This window comes from Arvicanthis niloticus, chromosome 2 (genome assembly GCF_011762505.2).
Source record: "Arvicanthis niloticus isolate mArvNil1 chromosome 2, mArvNil1.pat.X, whole genome shotgun sequence".
Lineage (NCBI taxonomy): Eukaryota > Metazoa > Chordata > Mammalia > Rodentia > Muridae > Arvicanthis > Arvicanthis niloticus.
In genome coordinates this window covers 91,706,678-91,730,625 of record NC_047659.1, presented here as the reverse complement: position 1 = coordinate 91,730,625, position 23,948 = coordinate 91,706,678, and the positions used below count along the sequence as shown (strand labels likewise).

The 23,948-nt window shown below is 44.3% G+C and overlaps 2 protein-coding genes across 10 annotated transcripts in view; one reads left to right on the top strand and one right to left on the bottom strand.

Moving 5' to 3' along the window:
• Positions 1-14,233, top strand: part of Znf106 (zinc finger protein 106) — a 51,909-nt gene extending 37,676 nt beyond the window's left edge. For all 3 annotated transcript variants that reach the window (XM_076929547.1, XM_034494050.2, XM_034494051.2), the window contains 9 exons: positions 212-346; positions 1,575-1,691; positions 4,935-5,126; positions 5,564-5,626; positions 6,656-6,775; positions 7,256-7,327; positions 8,554-8,625; positions 10,335-10,481; positions 10,864-14,233. In XM_076929547.1, the coding sequence (XP_076785662.1) occupies positions 212-346; positions 1,575-1,691; positions 4,935-5,126; positions 5,564-5,626; positions 6,656-6,775; positions 7,256-7,327; positions 8,554-8,625; positions 10,335-10,481; positions 10,864-10,920 (975 nt within the window). In that variant the 3' untranslated portion in view covers positions 10,921-14,233. The remainder of the gene's footprint in view (positions 1-211; positions 347-1,574; positions 1,692-4,934; positions 5,127-5,563; positions 5,627-6,655; positions 6,776-7,255; positions 7,328-8,553; positions 8,626-10,334; positions 10,482-10,863) is intronic.
• Positions 14,234-14,262: 29 nt separating this feature from the next.
• Positions 14,263-23,948, bottom strand: part of Capn3 (calpain 3) — a 49,059-nt gene continuing 39,373 nt past the window's right edge. For 3 of the 7 annotated variants that reach the window (XM_076929558.1, XM_076929559.1, XM_076929560.1), the window contains exons 4-12: positions 19,746-19,856; positions 18,888-18,965; positions 18,480-18,537; positions 18,331-18,395; positions 17,852-17,920; positions 17,685-17,763; positions 17,378-17,494; positions 16,690-16,748; positions 14,267-16,399 (exon numbers count right to left, since the gene is read on the bottom strand). In XM_076929558.1, coding sequence (XP_076785673.1) covers positions 16,373-16,399; positions 16,690-16,748; positions 17,378-17,494; positions 17,685-17,763; positions 17,852-17,920; positions 18,331-18,395; positions 18,480-18,537; positions 18,888-18,965; positions 19,746-19,856 — 663 coding nt within the window. In that variant the 3' untranslated portion in view covers positions 14,267-16,372. The other 4 variants (XM_076929556.1, XM_034494068.3, XM_076929561.1 and 1 more) reach the window with 3 other exon arrangements.

The window sequence follows — 23,948 nt, the reverse complement described above, 5'->3', positions numbered from 1 at the left end:
TGAACCTCAGGATTGGAGCAGAGAATAAACTGGAAATGTTGTGAATCCTAAACTCTCAAAGCCTGCCCCTGCTGACATACTTTGTCCACAAGGCTGCACCATCAACTGGTGACAGCATGCAAATACCCATGACCACGGTGAACAGTTCTAATGCAAACCACCATATCTTCTCTATCCTGTGAGTACTGATCTGACCTGTGTTTGACCTTAGAGTCGGAAGTGTGTTGGTGTCTTTGAGGGACACACTTCCAAAGTGAACTGCCTTCTTGTCACTCACACCTCTGAGAAGAATTCTGTCCTTTACACGGGTTCCAGCGACCACACCATCCGCTGCTATAATGTTAAGGTAAGTGGCTCTAGAGAAATCAAGTGTATTGACCCTTCACCTTTGTCCTACTTGTTTGATGTCCTCATTTTTGTTTAGGCCATATTTTATCATGTTGATACCATCTTGTGTAGATAGGAGATCTAGCATAAATCACATTTTCTGTTTCTTCATCAATATCTGTTGATTTTGTGCTGTAATAGTATACCCCCTTAGTCTTACTTTCACATCATATGCCAGAGTTAATCCTAGTTACAATGTTTTTATTTACATTTATCTACTTACTTTGTATATGTATGTATGTATGTATGTGTATCTGTATACATGTGTGTAGAGGTCAGAGGAGTTTTTCTCTTTCTGCCTTATGGTCCAAGGGAACGAACTTGGACCTGGACCACAGGCTTGGCCACAGGCACCTTTATCAGCTGAGCCATCTCACTGGCCCCTGTTAATTTCTTTAAAGTTAAATTTTATGTGAGCTAGAGAAATAAGTCAGTTGGTAAAGTTCTTGCCTTGAATACCTTCTATTTCCAGAACCCACTTTTAAAAACCTGAATGTGGGGCCCACAAAATGGCTCAACAGAGAAAGGCTCCTGCTGTCAAGCTTGATGACCAAAGCTTGGATCCATGCAATCCATGTGGTGGAGGGAAGAAACCAGCTTCTGCAAGTTGTCCTTTGGCCACCACACCAGTGTCTCAGTGTTCCAGGCTGGCATCAAGTTAATTTCATAGGATTTCTGATTCTCCTGCTTCTACTGAGAAACAGTGAATAGTTTCACCCAAATACTGAGAAACAGGCATATGGCATCATATCCTGTTTGTGATATGCTGGGGACTGAACCCGGGACTCTCTCTGCTAGGCAGGTACTCAGCCAACTGAGCTACATCTCCAGCCTGCCAGGTGCAGCTTCATCTAAAGCTCATCTGTCTTCATTTAAAAAGCTTAAGACTCAAAAAATAAATAAATAAATAAATAAATAAATAAATAAATAAGAAGAAACTTAAGACTCAAGTCAGCCCTTTAAAGAATTCATGTTTTTAATTAGAAATACCAGTATCATTAGAGTTTTTCATTTTTTTGATAGTACCACACATTGTGATCTCGGCCTTACGCTTTAAAGAGGAAATATACCTAAGATAGTCTATTAAGTGCTTTTCGGCATCATTTTAAAGTGTTTTGAGGAACAGTTGTTCACACATCTCATTGCCACTTTCCTCTGTTAGTAAGGGATTGTTTTTGTTTTCTCAGACCCGAGAATGCGTAGAACAGTTACAGCTGGAAGACCGGGTCCTCTGTCTTCATAACAGATGGCGAATCCTCTATGCTGGACTAGCAAATGGCACTGTGGTCACATTCAGCATAAAGGTTAGTGGTTGGAAAAGCAGGCTGAATTTCCCTGCCCTTTGTAAGTAGAACTGGTGTCTCTGGTAGGAAACAGCATGTAGTCATTTTTCTCTCTGAGGAAACAACAGAACTAGCCTTTATTCAAAAATCACGATTTTCTAGTACACGTGAGGTCAGTCCTCTATTCTGTTCGTTCAGACCTACATGTACTAGGACGTAAGGACAGCCCTACTAAATTAAACCAAGCCTGGATATTGAGCCAAATAATGAGTCATATGTTTAACCAGTCCATCTGATTTAAGAGTGACACCATGGAAAATGAATGTGAATTCCCTGACATAGGACACTGATGTAGCTGTAGACTATTTTGTAAGGTGAAATCATTTTGAGGTTTCCTTTAACAGCTGTGCAGCCTCATTCTTTTCCAACTCATTGAGTGAGCAAACTCTACCATCTTCCTATACTGGGCCCCAGAGTTTCCTAGTTTATGTTGCTGTGATAAAATACCCAATTAAAAGCAATTCAAAAAGAGTTTATTTGTCTTGACAATTCAGGGTTACACCATTAAGTAGAAGTCAAGGAAAGAACTTGAAGCAGCCAGTCATATCCACAGCCAAGAACAGAAAGAAGTAAATATGTATGTGCAAGGTTTTTTGCATTTGGCTCCCTCACTGCACTTACATAGTCAGGATCCAAACCCAGGGAACAGTGCGCCCGCATTGGGTGATCCATGTCCTTCCGCCAGGCCCTTCTCCACCCCACTTAGTGCATTTAGGACAGTTTCTCCCATTACCCACAAACCAACCTCACAGATCTCCTTGAGACTTTATTCCCAGATGATCCTAGGTTGTGTCTAGTTGATAATTAAAAGTACCAGTATACAGAGTAAGATTAGGAAGTTCTTGGTGGCCTGATATAAGTAGTAAGCTTACACCTCAAGAGACTTGTTCTTGTTTCTATTTTAGAAGGAAGTCTATATTGACAAGCTTGGAGAAGACTTACTAGTAGAATCAGGGAGACTTTGTCAGAGGCTTTGTGGCAGCTGACATGAAAGGACAGGCTGTGGATGAGGAAAAGGGAATGGGAGCAATTCCATGGAGGCAGGGTTCCTAAGTGTGGCTGGTGGAGCTCATATCTCGTCAGTGCCAGGGCTCCTCTGCTACAGCACTGACTAGGACTGTATAAGGAATAGATAGGATGCAAGGTAGTTTTGGCCTTTTGGAAACTTTTCAAATGAAATTTGAGGACTCTACTATGTTTATAATCAAGTGATTTGGTCCATTGATATTTGTGATAAGTGCAGACTTTTTCATTGAAGTGCAGGTCTCCTGATTAGATTGAATTAGGCAATAGGAATAAAGACAAAGGGGCAAATTAAAATTCTATTTATAAGGACAAAAGCTTAGTAAGTATAAAATATTTTTCCTGCAGGTTTTGTTGTCAGAGATCAGTATTACAAAGGTAGAGTTTGATGTCGGGCAGAAAAGGTTTTAGATAGGTGAATGTCAAGAAGGAGAGGGCAGTTTTGAAAATGGTTGCATGCGTGAATGTTGCATCAAGTCTGGCTCTTTTGGGCCTATGTTCTAGGATGTAGAATATAGTAGTCAGAAGATAGACTGGTTTACCTTGCAAGCTCTGTTTATCACTAGACACCAAACTCCAGACAGTTCTTAGCATGTTAAAACGGCTTGAAGTCATTGCTCAGCTGCAAACTGCTGCTTTCTGCTTAGTTTCTGGGAGTTTTATTTCATGTATATACTCGAAGTATCTTTTTTTTTTTTTTTTTAAAATCTATTTATTTATTTTATGTATGTGAATACACAGTAGCTGTCTTCAAACACCCAGCAGATGGCACTAGATCCTTTTATAGATGGTTGTGAGCCACCATGTGGTTGCTAAGAATTGAACTCAGGACTCTAGAAGAGCAGTCAGTGCTCTTAACCACTGAGCCATCTCTCCACCTTCCCCCACCCCACCCCCCCGCCCCAAAGTATCTTTTAAAAAATGTTTGGGGAAAGGTGAAATTTTATGAGCAGGATTGGCAAGCAGGGGAGAAGAGATAGGGGAGATAGGCATGAAGTGTGAGATAGAGCATGTGTTCTAGAATTTATGGTATAAACATGCTGTTCTGATAGGAAGACTGCTATCTTTTGTGAAAACACCTCATAAGCCAGACATCTGGGGGTGAGGGTATGGCAGAAGACCAAAGTAACACAAATGTGGAAAATCTAAGTTTACATACTTGTTTTAGATTAATTTATCTTGTTTTATGTGTAAGAGTGTTTTGCCTGTATATGTCTGTGTACCACATGCCCACAGAGGTCAGTCAGGTTTTTCCCGAGAGTTTGGAATCTTCATTATATTGGAGAGAGGGCTAGGTGATTAAGAGGATCAGATTTCTGTTCCCAGCCCCCACATCATGTTGTTTACAATACAAATAACTCCAGATCCAGGAGAGCCAGTACCCTCACATGCCTCCATTGGGGTACATATGGTGTACACCGCACATACACAATAATACATACAATAAATAAAAATAAATAGAAAATTGTTTAAGAAAACAGGTACCTCTCAGCAGAGAGATTTTGAAATGTCATGAGATATATAGCATATCTTTTGTGGGGACAAAACACAGTGAGAACATAGGCATGGTGGTTCATGCTTGTACTTCCAGCAATATGAAGACTGAGGCAGGAGAATTTCTGTGTTTGAGAGTACTCTGGGCTGGCTACATAGTTCAAGGTTCAGCTGGGCTGCATAGCAAGATCCTGTTTCAGAAAAGAAAAATAACAGTGGAAGAATCCAAAGTCTGGTAGAGACTTCTGGAGTCAGGTAGTTATTAGGGTCAGTACAGTTCAGGTCAAGAGTAGAAAAGAATTTGCTTCCTAGCACTTGGGAGGCAGAGACAGGCGGATTTCTGAGTTCGAGGCCAGCCTGGTCTACAGAGTGAGTTCCAGGACAGCCAGGGCTACCCAGAGAAACCCTGTCTTGAAAAACCAAAAAAAAAAAAAAAAAAAAAAAAAAAAAAAAAAAAAAGAAAAGAATTTGCTGTGTAAGTTTGCCCTACTAGATCAGGGGAGGGAGGTCGTAAGCAGCAAAGAAGGTTGGAGCTGACATGCAAGGGATTGGAACATTTGGGATTTGGAGCGGGCAGTAGATGGGAGAGGGTTTATAGCAGCTTTAGCTACTTTTTTGTTTGTTTGTTTGTTTGTTGGAAGTTTTTTTGGTAAGTTGCTTTTGTGGAATGGTGGGTTGTTTTTTCAGAACAACAAGCAACAGGAGATCTTTGAATGCCATGGCCCTCGGGCAGTCAGCTGCCTCGCCACAGCTCAGGAAGGTGCCCGAAAACTGCTGGTTGTAGGATCTTATGATTGCACCATTAGTGTTCGTGATGCACGGAACGGGCTGCTGCTCAGAACCCTGGAGGGCCACAGCAAGACTGTTCTTTGCATGAAGGTGAGTCAATGGGTAGGTTTGAATGGCATTCCTGCCACTGTGCCATGTGTTGTTTAGAGCATGGCCTCCTGTAAAGAGCGCAGTCAAGGAGATTATAGACCTTTGTGCCTGAGTCGCAAAGTGAACAACCATTTTTAATAGCACTAGCAAGAAACAAGTGTGTTTTATTGTAGTGTGGCTGCACTCTGTGCTCTTCTAGGATAGTTCATAGCTGTCCTGAGTAGGTCATGAACCTAGCAATGCCCTGGCAAGTTCAGCAGTGCCTGGTGATAAGGCATGCAGTTTTAATTAGAACATTTGTCTAGGAAGCATTATTTTATGCAGTTTGTGTTCATCTCAGAATAGGAAGGAAATTCACAGTTATCAGTATGCTTTTTAAGTTACAGAGGAAACAGAACTTTACAGAGAAGTTAATTTGTTGACTATTTCTCTTTAAGGTGGTGAACGACCTTGTGTTCAGTGGCTCCAGTGACCAGTCGGTGCATGCTCACAACATTCATGTAAGCTATCTTGCTGCAGTGGAAGATTTAGATGAGATTCTAAAGCTTGAAGGCTTCCTCGGCCCCCTTGGTTTTTACATCCAACCCATTATCTAGTAAAGCCCCATATGCATATATATGCTTTTGGGTAATTTCAAATCTGGAAATCCTAACCTCATCAAAAGGAATCAGAGAAAGACTGAGTTTATGGAAGGTTTCATTTGAATGCCTGTTTTGAACTTGGGGCTCTTAGCAAGTGTTTAAAGTAGAACCAATACAAACGATTGAATAAATACCTTGTATATTATTTGATTGATATATATCTTGTATATTATTTTATATATACGTAGCCTGAAGATAATCTTGTTTTTAATGTATGTAAGTTTTGACTGTGACCTGACACGTGGGTGAGGCATAGCGCTTTCACCTGTGATCGATGTCTGTGCTTTAAAGTTGTAGATTTTGGAGCATTTCTGATACTTGGATCAGGGATACTCATACTTTAAAAATAGAGGAGCTGGTGACTGGCTCAGCAGGGAAAGGTGCTTACCACAAAACCTGATGAAGGCTTCGAAACCCTTAACCTATATGGTAAAAGGAGAGAACTGACTCTCCAAAGTTGTTGTCCTCTGCCCTCCACATGTGTGCTGTGCCGTGTGCGCCTATATAGATACACAAGGTCAGGAAATGTGTTCTGTTCTGTTTTGTTTTCTTGAGACAGGTTTTCTCTTTGTAGCCCTAGCTATCCTGGAAATTCTGTTTATAGCCCAGGCTGTCCTGGAACTCAGATTCATCCACCTGCTTCTGCCTCCCCAGTGCTGGGATCAAAAGGCATGCCCCGCCACCCCCTGGCTTGTCAAAAAAAGTTAAAGTCTGAGGATATGCATTATGTTTCTGTAGCTAACAGTGCCTTGAGAGTAAAAACATGAGCTGTTAGCATCAACAGCTGCATTGTTTACCTCAGAATTTTCCCCTAGAACTTTACAATCAGAAAATGTAGCTGAAATCCTAAAACCCAGTCTAGTTACTGTCTCGTCTTCTCTGATGCAGACGGGCGAGCTTGTGCGCATCTATAAAGGCCACAACCATGCAGTGACTGTGGTGAATATTCTGGGGAAAGTGATGGTGACGGCTTGCCTGGACAAGTTTGTTCGTGTCTATGAATTACAGGTAGGATTAGGTCCACATACTTTGTATGACTGCTTTGGAGATTGTGCTTGTGTGAGATTGGACTGGCGCCTGTGAATCCACACTTTTAGAAGAAAGCCTTCTAAAGCGATTAGGAAGCAGCCAGGCCAAGGACTGCACCCAGAAACCTCTCTGAGATATTGATCAGGTTCTTGGTTGTCAAAACTAATATTTTTGTATTGCCTTTCTTTGTTTGTGGGTGGTGGGGTGGACAGGTGGACAGGGAGTAAGACCGGGCTGTGTAGCTAAGGATCCTGACCCACTGCCTTCTCTTCCCAAGTGCTGAGCTTACTGTCTTCACTGACAGAACTTAGGCTTTCTAGAGAGCATCTTACAACCTGTCGCGGCCTCCGTACAGTGCCTTCAGGTTTGAGACTTGAGTTGTAAGACATTGGTGGCAGTGTATAATTTATCAAGTCCTCCGCTGACTTAATTCTCTAATTTTTTTTTCTTCTGCTCAAGTCCCATGATCGACTGCAAGTTTATGGAGGGCACAAAGACATGATTATGTGTATGACCATTCATAAAAGTGTGGTGGGTATTGCTTGTTTTGTCAAATCTTTGCCTTTGTGTTTACTTAAAACTCTATATGCTAACAATAATGTGTCTACTAAGTGACATCTTACCAACTTGGTTGTGATATGCCCTGTTACTGAGTGTCTTGTTTCTTGTCATAAGGAATAACCCAACAATGTTGTTGAGTATTCTATTTCCATTAATAGCTAAAATAAGTGCAGTAAAATCTGTTACTACTGCTAAGTGGAAGATGCAAGTATATGCTTTAAAAAAACACAACCAAAAAAAAAACCACTGCTTTTGTAGACATGCTGTGAACAGGACATGGGAGCAAAGTCAGGATGTTTGGCCAGTGTGGTATAATTACAGGCAGCTCATTTAGCCCTGTTTAACTTGCTGCTTTGTTTTGGTTTGGTTTTGTTTTTTTCGAGACAAGGTTTCTCTGTGTAGCCCTGGCTGTCCTGGAATTCACTCTGTAGACCAAGCTGGCCTCGAACTCAGAAATCCACCTGCCTCTGCCTTGTAAGTGTTGGGCTTAAAGGCAAGCTCTACCACTGCCCGGCTTCTTCTTTGTTTTTAGACAAGGTGTTACTGTGTAGTAGCCCTGTTAGGCCTAGAACTCCTTGTGTAGACCAGGGTAGCTTCAAACTCAGAGACATCAACCTACCTCTGCCCCTCTGCCCCTCTGCCCCTCTGCCTCCCTGCTTCCCTGCCTTTCTACCTCCTCAAGTGCTGGGATTAAAGTGCCATCACACCTGGCTTCCTCTTTAATTTATGGTTTTTAATTGTGAGATTGAACCAGGATGGATATTTTCAAGATCTTGAATAGTAAAGCCCTTTCTTGGCAATGCATACAGACTTTTAGTTTGTTAGCAGCGCTGTCCCAGTGCAGAATAAGTGAGAACCATGAAGCCTGCCATCCTTGCTGTGTGCCATAGGCCAAAGATTACCCTCTGAGGGATTTTGACCAGGTCTTACATGTTTATTTAAGTTTCTGTGAAGAGCCGGGCGGTGGTGGCACATGCCTTTAATCCCAGCACTTGGGAGGCAGAGGCAGGAGGATTTCTAAGTGAGGCCAGCCTGGTCTACAGAGTGAGTTCCAGGGCAGCCAGGGCTACACAGAGAAACCCTGTGTTGAAACCCCCCCCCCCCCAAAAAAAAAAAAAAAAAGTTTCTGTGAAGAGTGTTTTGTAGCTGTTTTCTTCATGTATAGTCTGATATCCTAAACAAACCTCTTTCTCCAGATTTACACTGGCTGTTATGATGGCAGCATCCAGGCTGTGAGGCTGAATCTGATGCAGAATTACCGCTGTTGGGTAAGAGTGGGATTGTTGTCACCAACCTTGGGTTACCTCAGTCCTGGGCTGGATTGTAGATCTTCCTGATCATCAGTGTAGCATTTGTATTTCATGATTAGCCCTACACATCTCTCAAGTTAGATATGAGATACATAAATTGTGTTTTCTCACTTAATCCCTTAGTTGCTTTGTTTTGAGGAGTGGGGAGTTGTTTTGTCTTGTTTGCAGTACTAAGGGTTAAACTTCACAGTCCTTTGCCAATGAGGTCTCTCCCTCCTAGGTGGTTTGTTTTGTTATTAAATCAGTACAGGAAGTGAGTGGAGGGGCTTATTTTCATGGCCTTCCCTGACTGCCACAGCCCTCCTCTGTCCCTCCTCTGTTACTACAAGCACTCAAGGCGTGGCTTAGATCCTTGCTGGTTTCTGATGAATAGGCAAAGAAAAACTTGCAATTTTAAATTTGTAGTCTTGTCTTAGTCCACCGGACGTGTGATTTGTTTTCAAGAATAGAAGCTAGTAATTAGCCCATAAAACTTAGCACCATCTGTGTGGGCCTTGTTTTTAGTTGGTTCCAGTACCAGGTATGACCAGTGAGACATTTAGCTCTGGGTTTCTTTTCTCCAAACCCTGACCCCCTTACCAGAATTAGTGGAATGTTGGATATTTTTTCAAATTTGATTCTAGGCTTATCTGTAGGTGTGTTTACTTTTCAGCTTTGAGACTGCCTTTTGTATCACTGCCTTTGCTTGTAAGCTTCTCAGGGAAAGTACTTACAATACAAAATGAGGTAATCTGACTGGAAAACTCAGATTTTCATTACTGTTTAGTAATGAACATCCCCCAGGGAAGGACTCTCGAGGTCCCACCCCTTCGTGAGACTCTGTAGGCAGTTAGTGATCGCTAGAAGGAGTGGAGGACACAAGAGAAGGTGAAGATCTATATGAGATCCAGATGCATTGTATACATTTGTTGAAAGCAGCATAATAAAAATCATGCATATTTAATACATGCTAATTAAAAACAAATGAATATCCTGGAATTGGAAATCATAACATTCATTACAAGACTACAGGTTTAAAAGCAAGAACAGAGTCTTTGTGCTTTATGAATAATATGTGAAATTAAGACACACACACACACACAAAAAAAAACTTTACAGAAAGTTGCATTTTGTCTTAAGCAGGTAGGTAAAAGATTGTGATTCAAGAGATAGAAGTTGTGAGGTTTAAAGTCAGACTTTAGTAAGTATTTGCCTTGAGACAGGTCTCATGTAGCCCAGACTAGCTGGCTTCTCATTCACTATGTAGCCAAAGCTGGTCTTGAACTGATGATCCTCCTGCTTCTCCCTCCCAAATGCTGGGATTTCAGATGTGCACCACTAATCACAGCTTCTTTCATTTTGTAGTTTATTTTCATGGTTCTTAGAATTGTTAAATATATTCTTTTCAGTGTTAAGGGAAAGCTGCTGGCCTTTTGGGAAAAAAAATCACAAAATAAATGCACTAAGTTGTATTTTATGATATAAGATAGAGTATGCTTTAGTTAGGCATGGCAGCATTGACCTTTAAACCTTGCACAGAGGCATCTGGGTTCTGAGAGCTCTAGGCCAGCCAGGGGTATATGGTGAGAGGGAAGAGGGTGTGTGTGTGTGTGTGTGTGTGTGTGTGTGTGTGTGTGTGTGTGTACATACTCTACTCTTCTCCACGCACCTTGTGTTCTTTCTCACAGTGGCATGGCTGTACTCTGATATTCGGCGTTGTGGATCACTTGAAACAACACTTGCTGACTGACCACACCAATCCCAACTTCCAGACGCTGAAATGTCGCTGGAGGAACTGCGATGCTTTTTTCACAGCCAGAAAAGGATCCAAGCAGGTATTTCTGTGGGATCCACCAGGCTCCGCAGACCACTGAGAGCAGCGCCTCTCTGCCTTCCTAAAGTGACCAGAATTGCAGTAAATAGGAAGAGCCTAGGAACTTTTCATTCTATTATTTGAGAACTTGGGGGTTAATTAAACAAGATTTTTTTTTTAAATTGTGCTGTTTTTAATGAAGGACATAAGCGGAATCCTTAGGTTGTGTTCTCTAGTGCAAAGGAGAGACATCATGGTTAAGTGGATAGTTTCCTGTTGGTTAACAGGACGCCAGAGCCTCCCACCCTCAATGTGTACATGATGCAGTGTGGTGTTCCTCGGCTTTAGCTCTCCTGCCCTACTACCCAATTGCTTCTCACAACCCGTCTCTCTCTTTTCCCTAGGACGTTGCAGGACATATTGAACGCCACGCTGAAGATGACAGCAAAATAGACTCATGAAGTTTTTTGCCTCCCATGTTGGGAAGTCATTAGTGAACGATTCTCCCATGGGCCGTTCACTGCCCTTTTCTAGGCCCCCATCTGTCCTCCAGCAAAGCTGGGAGGGAGAGAGTGGTTCATAGACAGACCCACCACTAGCCAAGTGTGAGCAGTCAGGGTAGGTTCCACACAACACAGGTCCACTCTAGACTGTAAGTGACGTTTAAGCAGTTTCTAGAACAATGACAACACGGTGTTTTATGCTGCTAGACTATAGGTGTTTATTAAAGATGCAGATTTTAATTAGTTACCCAGTTTGACCCTAATCAGTATTGATTCGGTTTGTGATTTCTGCTTTATGTTCTTATAATGGTTTATGATAGATTTTTCGGGATCAGTTTTAATTCCTCCTTTTGAAATAACTGGGTATTTAAATTTAAAGCAAATTGTTTTCTTTTAAAAATAATTATGTGCGGTGTCTCACTATTGATGTAACTGGACAAAGCTGGCTGTGAGTGCGATGAGAAACACAATGGTGTCCTGAAGCACCTGGCTGCCTGCTTGCTGTATTTTAGAATTCAGACATGTTCCCTGATCAGAAGTTCTTGAAGACAGCATTTCCCAATAATCACTCCAGAGTGCTCAGTGTGGTGCCCCTGTACTTCTGCACTCACTGGCTGCTTGAACTGAAGGCACATACCCTTGTTCTCCTTCTAGCTCTGGCTCTTGGAGCCTCATGAAGGGTGGATACCTTTTGGGTTGCTCTGTTGCTAGCCCCAATCTTTCCTACTGTCTTGCTGTGCCTAGAGCAATGGCACGCCAGGCTCCCAGGCTGCTGTCAGCCCACCCATGGCACCCTAGATAGGGGAGCTGGGAGAAGCATCTGGAATCAGTTGATTGGGTGGCAGAACTAGTGAAGCCAGTGCCTGTGTTTATTTTCATGCCAGCTGTGAAGTGCAGTATGATGAAGGGAGAAACTACCATTGGGAGTACCCATCTTAGTGGGTCTTAGCGGGATTGCTTTGTTCTTGGATTTCTAAAGACTTGTGTGTAAAACTGAGCAAGTTTTACTCTCTAATGTTTTGTTTCTGGATTTCAAAACCTCAGATTCTTCAGAGGGAGGGGACCTTCATGCCACATACCCTAGCTTCTCTGGTACTGGGATTGTGGGTGGGTTTTTTTGTTTTGTTTTGTTTTTTGGGGTTTTTTTTGTTTTTGTTTTTGTGTTTTTTTTTTTGTCTCTGCCCTGATCAAATTTCCCCATAGGCTCTAGGCTCTAGGGCAGAGTGACTCTACCAGGAATTGATAGATAGGGTGCAGACACTTCCCCCCCGGAACATCCAGGAAAGGTTCCAGTAATTCTTACTGGACCCAGAAAATGTTAAAAACTAATCTAGGAGTTGATACTAGCTCATGAATGGCCACAAGCTGTTCACGTGTTACCTATTGTGTGGGTAAATTTTTGTTGACCACATGGCTTAGATGTGAAGAGAGCCATTGTGTGATACAAAGGAGATACTGCTGACAGCATAGTTAAGAGATTAAGAACCCTTTCCCACCCCTCACCTGCACTTCCTGTAGGGTGTGCAGAGGAGCCACACTTTTGTCGGTCTGGGAAGTGATTTCTTAGGAAAGTTCACTTGAGTTTATTGCTAACCCTGCATCATTCCCTGGGGCAGTGTGCTAAGGAAGTTCATGTTCCCGGTTCACCCTGGGGAATATGCAGAGGGACAAGGTGATGGAACTTATGCCGCAAGGAAGAAGAACGTAAGATGTTGACAGTGGAGAGGAACATTGAGGGCATGCAGACCGGTAGGATCAGTACAGACTGATATGAGCTTCCCCTTGGTAGCCTTGTGTGCACGTAACTGCCTGCCTGCTCAGTTGTGTATGCGTGGGCACCTGTACTCGGGTTTCTTGGAAGCAGTGTGATGAGTTCAGGCACAGGTGGAATTGTTTTTGACATTGGGTCACTGTTCCCCAGATCTAGTGTGTTCTGAAAATGAAGAGCCCTGAGTGTCTTGGCTCCTCAACAGAAGCTGCCTGTAGGAGGCAGAACTGTGTTTACCTCATGATGTTGGTTGTTCATGATCAGCCTCCAGGTCATCTCAGAAGGGGCAGCTCTGTCTGTGCTGACTTTCATGTGATATTTTGTTGAAGGAAGGAAAGTAATTAATAACCTGACAAAACCTAAGACATTTCTTACAGGTTTAATGTTTTTTGGTTTTTGGTTTTTTTTTTTTTAAATTCTTTATGCTGATTTCAATGGCTCAAAGCAAAGAAAATCTTTTAAAATCTTTTTTGTGTGTATTTTCAGTTCTAATAAAATACCAGGCACTTTCAATTATTTTGAAAGTTTTTACATTGGTTCAAAACACATTTTTGGCACACTCTGCTAGTCTGTAAACAGTGCAAATTAAGAGGGAGCAAAAAAATGTGTCCTGATGTGAGCTTGAGGCATCATCATTAGCATTACACTCCTTGCTGTCGTGAAGAAAATGGTTTTCCTGGGAAAACCATTAGCAGTTGAAGGTTTGATTTCATGAACACATAGAGTCAAAGGCAACACTTTTATGGTTGAAGTGATTGTTGCTAGCAAAGGTTTTGTTGTTGGTTTTTTGTTGTTGTTGATTTTTGTTTTCCTGGTAGATTATCATGGCACAACTTGAGGACATGGGCGTGTGGCTGAGTTGCTGGGTGTAGGTGCACACTTAGAGAGTGACACAGTATTCTATGAAGATAATTCGCTGAGGAGGAAATCGAAATATATTGTAAAGTGGGGTTTGAACAGTAAGTAGGTTTGCTTAAATTCAAATATGCTTACTTAGCAAATTTGTTCCTGTTGCTTCAAGGAGAGTTCTAGAATGACTATAAAGACTGCTTGCCATACTTCTGGTGGTGGTTTCATCCATGTCCTATCATTGAGAACCTTGGATTTGAGGGAGTTGGCCTATAGGGAAAGAGGAAGCTGTGGTAGGTCTCCCTTGGTTCCATATGCAAATGAGTATGAAACCTTGTGTAGACTAAACCTACCACTTACCTTGTCTTCACCTCCAACCCCAAAGACATGGCCCAGACTGGCCCAGACCAGCCCAGGAGTAGCTTAGTGGGGGCAGAGAGTGGAGAAAGAAAGGCTGTGGGGGGAAGTAGATGCCCAGAGCTACCCTGAACCTTGGTTTTTCAGTATGGATTAGAAGAAATGTCAAGTGACATTTGACTGCAAACATATTTCTAAACAGCCTTCTTACATTTTGGTATAAAAGCTGTGAACTTCATAAATTTGTAAGTGAGATATAAAGCAAATACAAGAAGAAAATAAAGTACTTTTACTAAGTGTTCGTTTTATTATTTGTCTGCATATTCACAAGTTGGCCTTTTTCATTTGGGCATAAAGAACAAGACAGTGGCCAGGAAACATGGGTTTGCGTATGTGCCATAGACGTACCTGAAGTTAGAGGAACTAGATTGAGAAAGAAAATCACATCTCCTGCATTGCATTCGGGTCACTGGACCTTCCTGTTATCGTTTATTTGACCTTAAATTTGTCTATTTCTCAATTTCATACATAGTAATATACCCCCATTTGTGTGTTCTACACCAGTGATCTTGGAAGAGATCTGGGTATCCCCATGCTCAAGGATTTGAAGTAGTGGGGCTGGAGGGATGGTCAGGGGCATAGAGACTGTTCTTCAAGAGAACCTGGGTATGGCTTCCAACACCCACATGGTGCATGCAACCATCACTAGCTCCCACTTCTAGGGAATTGGATGCCCTCTTCTGACCTACATGGGCACTAGACATGCAGGCAAAACACTCATACACATAAAACTACAAGTAATCTTTGATTTTATTTATATTTCCCATTCTATCTTGAAACTAGGGCTTTGTTTCCCATGAATACACTAACCTGTAGTGAGAATTTTGGTTTCTTTTAAAACCTAGTTATGATATGTGGATATGCTTTTGTTTTAATCCCAGATGCATGATAAGAGGCTGCTTCACAGCAGATTTGCTCCATGCACTAGCAAGGGCGTGGCTTTGTAGATAGTTTAGTTCTGGAGAGGGTATTAAGTGGAAGAGCCCTGAAAGGATCTGTGGGGGCTGTTGCTTCTCCCTGCTGTTCCTGGTTCCTGTTGCAGTTTGTCAAGTCATGAACAAAGACAAGAAGTTGAAGATATCCTGTTGATAAAGATTGGACTTGCCCCAAGGAACCCAACACCCCTAATCAACAGGAACTAGTCTAAAGAGGTCTATGCCCCCTTTCCCCTCTTAACCTTTATCTCCTAATGTTGGATTGGAAGGGATAAGGGTGGAATAAGAGTTAAGAGAGAGGGAAAGGTATAGAAACTCAAAAAATTAGAGAAGAAAATATGCCAACACTGACCAGACCCAACCCTTCCAATACCTGACAGGACCAGGTATGTGCATAGGCTAAAAAGTGTTTTCTTTGTGATGTGTACAGGAGTGAAAGTCAGATTGACTTGGGTATTTCCTTTGTGTTTTTGCATGTGTGTGCAATGCTTGTGGAGGTACGGTTGATAGTATCTTCCACCTTGATCACTTTCTGCCTTCAACACTTGAGGTCCGGGTCTCTCAGCTGAAGCCGGAGCTTGCCAGGTCAGCTAGTCTAGCTAATTGGTTTGTGTCAGTAATCTTTCTCTGGCCCCCTTGGGATGGGATTACAGGTGCGTGATTACTCCAACAGCTATTTATATGAGTGCTGAGATCCAAACTCAGCATTTTCACCCTGTAAGCCATTGCCCCAGTTCCTCCATTGTATCCTTACAGGCTCTCTCTCACCAAACCTCATCCCCTTGGCTTGACTGGCTAGTGGGCCTACAGAATTCCTCCTGTCATTGCCCTCCAGTACTGGAGTTACAGGTGTAAGCCACATTTGACTTTTAGGGATCTTCATGGGGGTCCTCGTGTGTGTGTGTAGATCTGTATCTACTCAACCATCTCTCTATCCCCAAACTAGATCTTTGTGGAGGTGATACATGAAAGTTTGACTGGAAGACACTCAGCCCTGCTGTGGCTGAGAAGTGCTAATAAGGAGAATGGTGGAACCAGCCATGTGTGTGCCTTTATTTAGATAGCTTCTTTCAGAACGTAGCCATATTTTTGTCAGATATCCACGCCCTATTGACCCCAGAGTAGACCCATCCTAAAACTGGCAGAACGGAGTACAGATGGTGACCAGGCGCCTTCATGAGTGAGAGCTGTCTACAGGTGCTGTGGACAACCCAGTACAAGCTAAGTAGACAGTTCAGAATCTGCAGACCTCCCAGCAAGCCTGACACTTGAGGTTGCATCAGGCTGTGCACCAAGACTTGGGACAACATGGAGAAGGAACATGACCAGGAGCCCCCTAGGTTTGGTGGAGGTGCGCCTCCTGGGTCCTCTGTGGTAAATGGCTCTAGCTGTGTTGTGTCGAGGTGCAATCCTGGTTGATCTTACTTGAGCTCAGTCTGGTTCAGGCATACATGGTAAGCTGCAGCCACTGAAGAAGAAACCCTGAGATCAGTACAAAAGCAAGCAAAGAGATGCCCATCTAGGAATTGCTTGCACTGGGAAGGAGAAAGAAGTCTTAAGGGAGCAGCCTGTTTCTTTTCCCTGGGTCTTTCCTAAAGGTGTGTCTTCTGATGCAGTACAACTGTGGGGGTGGGGGGAAGGCTCTCTCATGGTACACCCACCCCAGGAATCAAAATCTTCATCAAGCTCCCTTTCAAATTCCAGGCCTGGGCTTGAGAAGCACGCTGGGTTCTGTGCAGAGGATGTGCTTGCACTTACCTCAAGTACATTTAGTTTGATGATGCCGTCTCCATCCTTGTCAAATGCGTTAAAAGCTCCTGTGTGAAAGAGCATAAGGCACATGCTAGTCACAGACTCCTTCTTTTGTCACCTCCCACTCTTTTGGGGGCGGGGGGAATTGGCTTAGTTTATTTTAGGGTTTTTGGCTTAGTTTACTTGCGTTTGCTTTTTGAAGAATTTATTATTGCATGCATGTAGGCACAGAACATGTGTAGTGGGCAACTCTGAGATTGGTCTCTCCTTCCCCTCATGGATTTCAGCTCTTAACTCAGACTACCAGACCCACGCAGCTGAGCCATCTTGCCAGCCCTTGCTTTATTGAAACAAGGTCTCTCCATGTAGCCCAGGCTGGCCTTGAATTCATAACCCTCCTACCTCACCTACCTAACTGCTGGGATCACAATTGAGCATCATCTCAGATCTGTAATTTAAGAAGCCTCTGTGCTGAGTGCTGTCCTTCCACACAAATCCATGCAGACATAGCCAGCATCTCTCCCTTGCATCCTTTCTCTCCCTTTGACATCCTTTTCTTGGCCTTCAGAGAATAATGGCTGATGTGCAGCCTCGATGGAAGAGTGGGCAACTGTCAGACTGAGCTCTTACTGCTGTACCATGGGGAAGGAGCCTGGAGGGGCTTGAGAGGTCTGAGGGGTAGCCTCTCACTTACTGAACATCCCTTCTAGCCTGACGAAGCAGCAGATGAAGCTGTCAAAGTCGATGTTCATGTGTTTATCTGCATAGCGCATGGTGATGATGTCATAGAGTTGGCTGTTGAGATGAAAGCCTTAGAGGGGCAGGGAGAGGAAAGGATGAAGTTCCCAGGCTTGCAGTCTCCCTTCCCTGCCCCTTGGCCAGGCTGGGAAATGAACTCTAAAGGGGCCCTAGGAGTCTCGCCTCCCATCCCTCCTGCTTTCCCAGCTCTCAGGTCTATGTGTTGTTGCCCTCTTTCCCCAGCACCCCCTGCACCCCTGCACCTGCATCATTGACTGCATTTCGCATTTCATAGCTGTTGATGGTACCGGAATGGTCTGTGTCATAGTGTTTGAAGATTTTCTGAAAATACGAAGTTCAAGGACAGCAATCACACACTTAATCCCAAGTTAACCCTGTCTATCACTCCCACATCAGGCTCTCATCGTACCTGCCAGGCCTTGATCTTTTTCCAGAGGTGATGGAACTCTTGAAGATTCAGTCTCCCAGAACCATCTGTCTGGAGGATAGATGTCAGGACCACAGGTGCATAGTAAAATCCCCCTGTGCTGGGAGAGGTGTCTAGGGTACTATGCAGGGAAGGTGGTTAAACCAACAGCCTTTACCAGGGCCCCTGAGCCTGCCAGATTCCATCCTTCTCCCTTAACCAGAGTTCCTGCCATCTCTACAGCTAGCAGAGCCTGTCTGTCCCCTAGGAACAGTCCTTGTTTAGGCAGCATGCCAAGCAGGGTTTCAAGCCTGTGGTAAGAGCCAGAGGTGATGACCAGCCACAACCCAGTAAACTCTGCCAGACATCCAGGAGTATCCGTGTTAGGATCCCCTTAAGCCTTTGCCTGGGCGTGGACCCCCTTAACTGTTCTAACCCTATGGGGATGTCAGAGAGTTAGGTTTTGCTGACTAGAAGGATACATCCATGAGAGCTATCATGCTTCTGCAGGACTCCAGCGTGAACCCTTGTGTCTTCAGGTCCTTGTCTGGGGGGATGGAGAAGAGTGAGGAGCTGCTTTCAGACAGCTGGGGCCCCTGCCCATCCCCCACATCTGGTGTGAGTCGCTCACGTTTGTTCACCACTGTGTTAAGGACATTCTTGAGTTCGTCTGCACAGATCTCCATGTCCTAAGGGAGAAGAGAATTATGAAGGACAGAGCAGCCAGTGGGGCAGAAGCTTTGCAAGACAAGTCCTGGCTGTCCACATGTGTGAGATTCCCTTTCTTCTGCCATGGGAAGCTGGGGCTTTTCTAAGCGAGATGGGCTTGTTATTTGCACCCTCAGCTGTCCAGACTGCAGCAAGCAGCTCAGAGCCAGAAGGCTCTTAGCCACTCAGTGCTTGTGTTAGTCTAGAACCCAACAGCACAGGTTTCTGTGGTACAACACACATTCTCTGGTTCTCCGAAATCAAAATGACCTCTGTCAGACAATGAGCCGCTTGAGGAGGTGGGTCCCTGGGCTAGGAGAGAAATACATACGTCGCCTGCAATCTGCCTGAAGATGTTCCGGAATTGCTGCTGCTCTTCACTCTCCTGGTCTGTGTGGCCAGGTCGTGGCTATGGGGACACAAAGGAGACTGGTTTATGGGAACCCGGGTGTCAGTGTCCCAAACAGCCCCACAAAACAACAGTACATGAGCACAGGGCTCACGTTTTCAGGGGCTCGGCAGCCCTCTATTTCCTGCCTCACTCACCCTGGCACCTCAGGCCAAAGGACAAATTTTCCATGCCAATATGCAGACAGCATCCTCGACTCTCTCCCCACTCTCTTCCCGATAGAACTTTCTTTGCTCTTTCAAGCCTAACTTCTGGCCAGATCCTCTGACCACTACTGTCTTTGTGGCTAAGTCCTCGAAGGACCCCTCCCTTCCCACTTGATGGGTTTCCTGGCGGGAGGGCGTGGCCCTGGAGCTCTGCAGGACTGCATGACTGCTGTCAGAGCCCACTTTCTGCTACCATCCTTTTTTTCCTCCCTTGCCAACAACTATGAATAAAGACAAAGTTCAGCCTCATTCTCTCCAGCTGGCTTGTCTCTGCCTTTGTCTCCCTGTTTTCTGTCGTCCTGGCTGGAGAAGCTTCAGTGGACTGTGCTTGGCCTACCCTTCCTATCCCAGGACTGGTTTGGTGTGGCAGCAACCTTACCCAAGACATTTACCCAAGAAATACCTGCAAAGTCCAGAGGCACTTGCTGGGAGGAAAAGTCAGTGGGACAATTCCAAACCCCTCAGCGTTGAAGAGACCCTCCCCTGGGAGCCACCATAACCCCATGGATCCCAAGAGCATAGCAGAGCCCCCACTGCAAGCTAAACTCCCCATCCATGCCGCATGCTCAGAAACCTGTGGGGTTTCCCGTTTATCGGGCCCTGTTTTGTCTTTGCCCTCCTCTGCCTCCTGGTCCACACCCAGCTCCTTGTTGCTGTTTGCTCTGTCTGAAACGAAGATGATGGGCTGGGGAGGGAGGGAAATAGGGTGGGCAGGAAGGAAGCAAGTATTACAGGCTGACAGACACAAGAGGCAGACTACCCCTGAAGCAGCTTTGCCCAGTGAGGAGGAAATGGTCACTCAGGAGCCTGAGTCTCAGTTCAAGTCCCATTTCTGCACTGACAAGCCGTGTGGCCAGAGGAGAGATGCCAAGCCTTTCTGGACCTTGGAGAGTTTTCTCTCTCTCTCTCTCTCTCTCTCTCTCTCTCTCTCTCTCTCTCTCTCTCTCTCTCTCTCTTCCCCACCCCGCCTCTCTCTCTGCTTGTGTGTGTGTGTGTGTGTTGTTTTATTTGGGGCTGAGTCCTACTGTGTAGTTCAGGCTAGCCCTGAGTATACCACCATGTGTGGCTTGAACCTCAGTTCTTTCTCAGTTTTATTTATGTTTTTAAAACCAACTAACGTGTTGTATAAGCTACAGGGTCCACTATCTTACTTCACCCACCCACTTCTCCTCATGTGTTCCTAAGCAACACATGCAAAAGTGCTAAGAGTGCTGAGCACTTACGGAGTGATCGGTGATTGTCAAAAAGGTTTGTGGATCTATTTTTTAAATGGAAAAACACTGAAGTCTCCCAGAAATTCAGTGTAAAACCCATTAAAAATTAGGTTTTCAGGTCTGTTGTGGTAGCACCAACTATAATCCTAGCAGAGGGAGTAACCACAAGTTCAAGGCTGTCCTAGTAGAGAACAGGGCTCCAGCCCCTCAGTACCCAAGGAACCCCTCATAATCTGCTGCTTGTGGCATGTCTGCCCTGGCCAGCCCTCCTTCCCTCATGTAAGAAATACCTTCATTGGCCGTTCATACTCAGCTGTTACTGCACCTGGTAAAACCTGACTTTCCCTTCTGATAGGGCCTCTGCAGGAACCAGATGAGTTAGTGAAGGTACTACAGAAGCAGGAGGGCTACCTTAAGGTCATATTCATGCAAGTGCAGAGGCCACAGAAGAGCTAGAGAGTGGCCACCATGTCCTGCTTGTGTTGCTGTGGTGAAAAGCAGCGGGGGCTTGGGGCCAAAGTGCAGAGACCCTCCCTGGGAGCCACCATAACCCCTATGGACCCCAAGAGCATAGCAGAGCCCCCACTGCAAACTAAACTCCCCATCTTAGCAGCCTCAGCTAAAAAAGCAGCCTGGCCAGGGAGGCCCCACTCTCTTTTCCATGCACGTCACCCAAGGGGAACACCAGAAAAAGCAGCTCTGCCAGGTTTAGCTCCAGGAGGCTTCTTAGACCCCAGCTTGCTCTTCTAAACAATACTCTTGCCAAAGCAAATGAAGGTTGTGGGGATCTCAGAACAAGCAAAGGTGATGATCTGAGCAGACCAGTGGGCAGGGTACAGCCATAGGGCATCTCTACCAGCCATGCGTTTATCAACTCGCATGCAGATCTTGACAACACAAGCCTTGAAGTGTAGGGAGCACTGGGAAGGTAAGAAAGAACAAGAGACTGGCCTCGGAGTAGACATATATGGTACTGTGTTTCCAATGTCCCCAGTTGACATATATGGTACTGTGTTTCCAATGTCCCCAGATGACATATATGGTACTGTGGTTCCAATGTCCCCAGATGACATATATGGTTCTGTTTCCAATGTCCCCAGTTGACATATATGGTACTGTGTTTCCAATGTCCCCAGTTGACATATATGGTACTGTGTTTCCAATGTCCCCAGATGACATATATGGTTCTGTGGTTCCAATGTCCCCAGATGACATATATGGTTCTGTGGTTCCAATGTCCCCAGATGACATATATGGTTCTGTGGTTCCAATGTCCCCAGATGACATATATGGTTCTGTGGTTCCAATGTCCCCAGATGACATATATGGTACTGTGGTTCCAATGTCCCCAGATGACATATATGGTACTGTGTTTCCAATGTCCCCAAATGACATATATGGTTCTGTGGTTCCAATGTCCCCAGTTGACATATATGGTACTGTGTTTCCAATGTCCCCAGATGACATATATGGTTCTGTGTTTCCAATGTCCCCAGATGACATATATGGTACTGTGGTTCCAATGTCCCCAGTTGACATATGTGGTACTGTGGTTCCAATGTCCCCAGTTGACATATGTGGTACTGTGTTTCCAATGTCCCCAGATGACATATATGGTACTGTGTTTCCAATGTCCCCAGATGACATATATGGTTCTGTGTTTCCAATGTCCCCAGTTGACATATATGGTACTGTGGTTCCAATGTCCCCAGATGACATATATGGTACTGTGTTTCCAATGTCCCCAGATGACATATATGGTTCTGTGTTTCCAATGTCCCCAGTTGACATATATGGTACTGTGGTTCCAATGTCCCCAGTTGATATATATATGGTTCTGTGTTTCCAATGTCCCCAGTTGCTAACTGTGTGGGTAAATTACTTTACTTCTCTGAATGTGAACCCTCACTTTTAAAAAGCATAAACAGGCCGGGCAGTGGTGGCACACGCCTTTAATCCCAGCACTTGGGAGGCAGAGGCAGGCAGATTTCTGAGTTCAAGGCCAGCTGGTCTACAGAGTGAGTTCCAGGACAGCCAAGGGCTACACAGAGAAACCCTGTCTCAAAAAACCAAAAAAAAAAAAAAAAGAAAGAAAAAAAAAGCATAAACAGTGCCTACCTTATAGATACTATTATATGGGGGGAGGGGCTTGCTATAAACACTCCACATGGTATGTTTCCTCTGGTCAGGACCAGCACCCATGCCAGGAGAACCTCTGTGATAGATTCCCCAGGGCCATCATAAGCACCTACACCAAACCGTGTCTGATGGCTGTGGTATTTCAGAGCACAGACTCTGGGGAACCCCCTGGCTCCAGTGCAGGTTAAGTGTGGTCTCAGGGAGACTAGTTTGTCTATACCTTTTCTCCCTCTAAAGACAGGACTGATAATGGAACCATGGTCCTAGGATTATTGTGAGGTTGAGGTGAAGTATCTGAAAGAGCACCCAACTCAGCAGAGGCTCCAAGGAGAGGAGGAAGAAATACGTCTTACACATTCCACACATGTACACACACATGCCACATGTTACACACATGTATACATACATGCATTCATGTACACATATGTATGCACACACCACATGTTATACATGTGTATACATACACTCATGCCTGCATGTATACACGTATACATGCCACATGTTATATATGCATATACATATGTAAACATATACATGCATGTACACGTGTGCCACTTTTTTTTTTTTTTTTTTTTTTTTGGGTTTTTCGAGGCAGGGTTCCTCTGTGTAGCCCTGGCTGTCCTGGAACTCACTCTGTAGACCAGGCTGGCCTCGAACTCAGAAATTCGCCTGCCTCTGCCTCCCAAGTGCTGGGATTAAAGGCATGCGCCACCACTGCCCGGCCGTGTGCCACATGTTACACATGTATACACATGCATGCATGTACACACACACACATGCACAATGCCCAGGCCACTCACCCTGTTACACCCACCTTGTTTTTTTTTCTTTTTCTGCATAGAAAAAGTGATAGTAAATGAGGAATGAATGAAAATCAAATGTCTAGGGTGGCCAGTGGCCCAAGGCTCTGGGGTCCAGATATTGTGACCATTTGGATCTTAAAAGGATATGAGGGCCAATGAGATGGCTCAGTGGGTAACGGCACTTGCCACCAAGGCTGACAACCCAAACATGACCCCTGGGAACCACAAAACAAGAGAACTGACTGCTACAAGTTGTCCTCTGACCTCCACATGCATGCTTGGGACATGCACATACATGAATGAATGAATAAATTAATAAAATACAATTTTTTAAAGAACATAGAGGGCAAAGGAGGACGAGCATTCTCCCACTGTGTCTCAAGACTGACAGCTGCTATGCCTTGTTCTGCTCATCTGCTGCCGGGAGGGAAAGGACTTTAAAATGTGGCTCATTCAAACCTGCGTAAAAATGAGGGTTGTTTTTTTTTTTTTTTTTTTAAGGAGATTTTGTTTTAATATTTAGGCAAACATGTAACAGGGAGATTTTATATGGATTTCCAGGTTTATGGCAAGTCAGCTGAGCCACTAGCCAGAGTCTTTAAAAAAAAAAAAAAGAAAAAG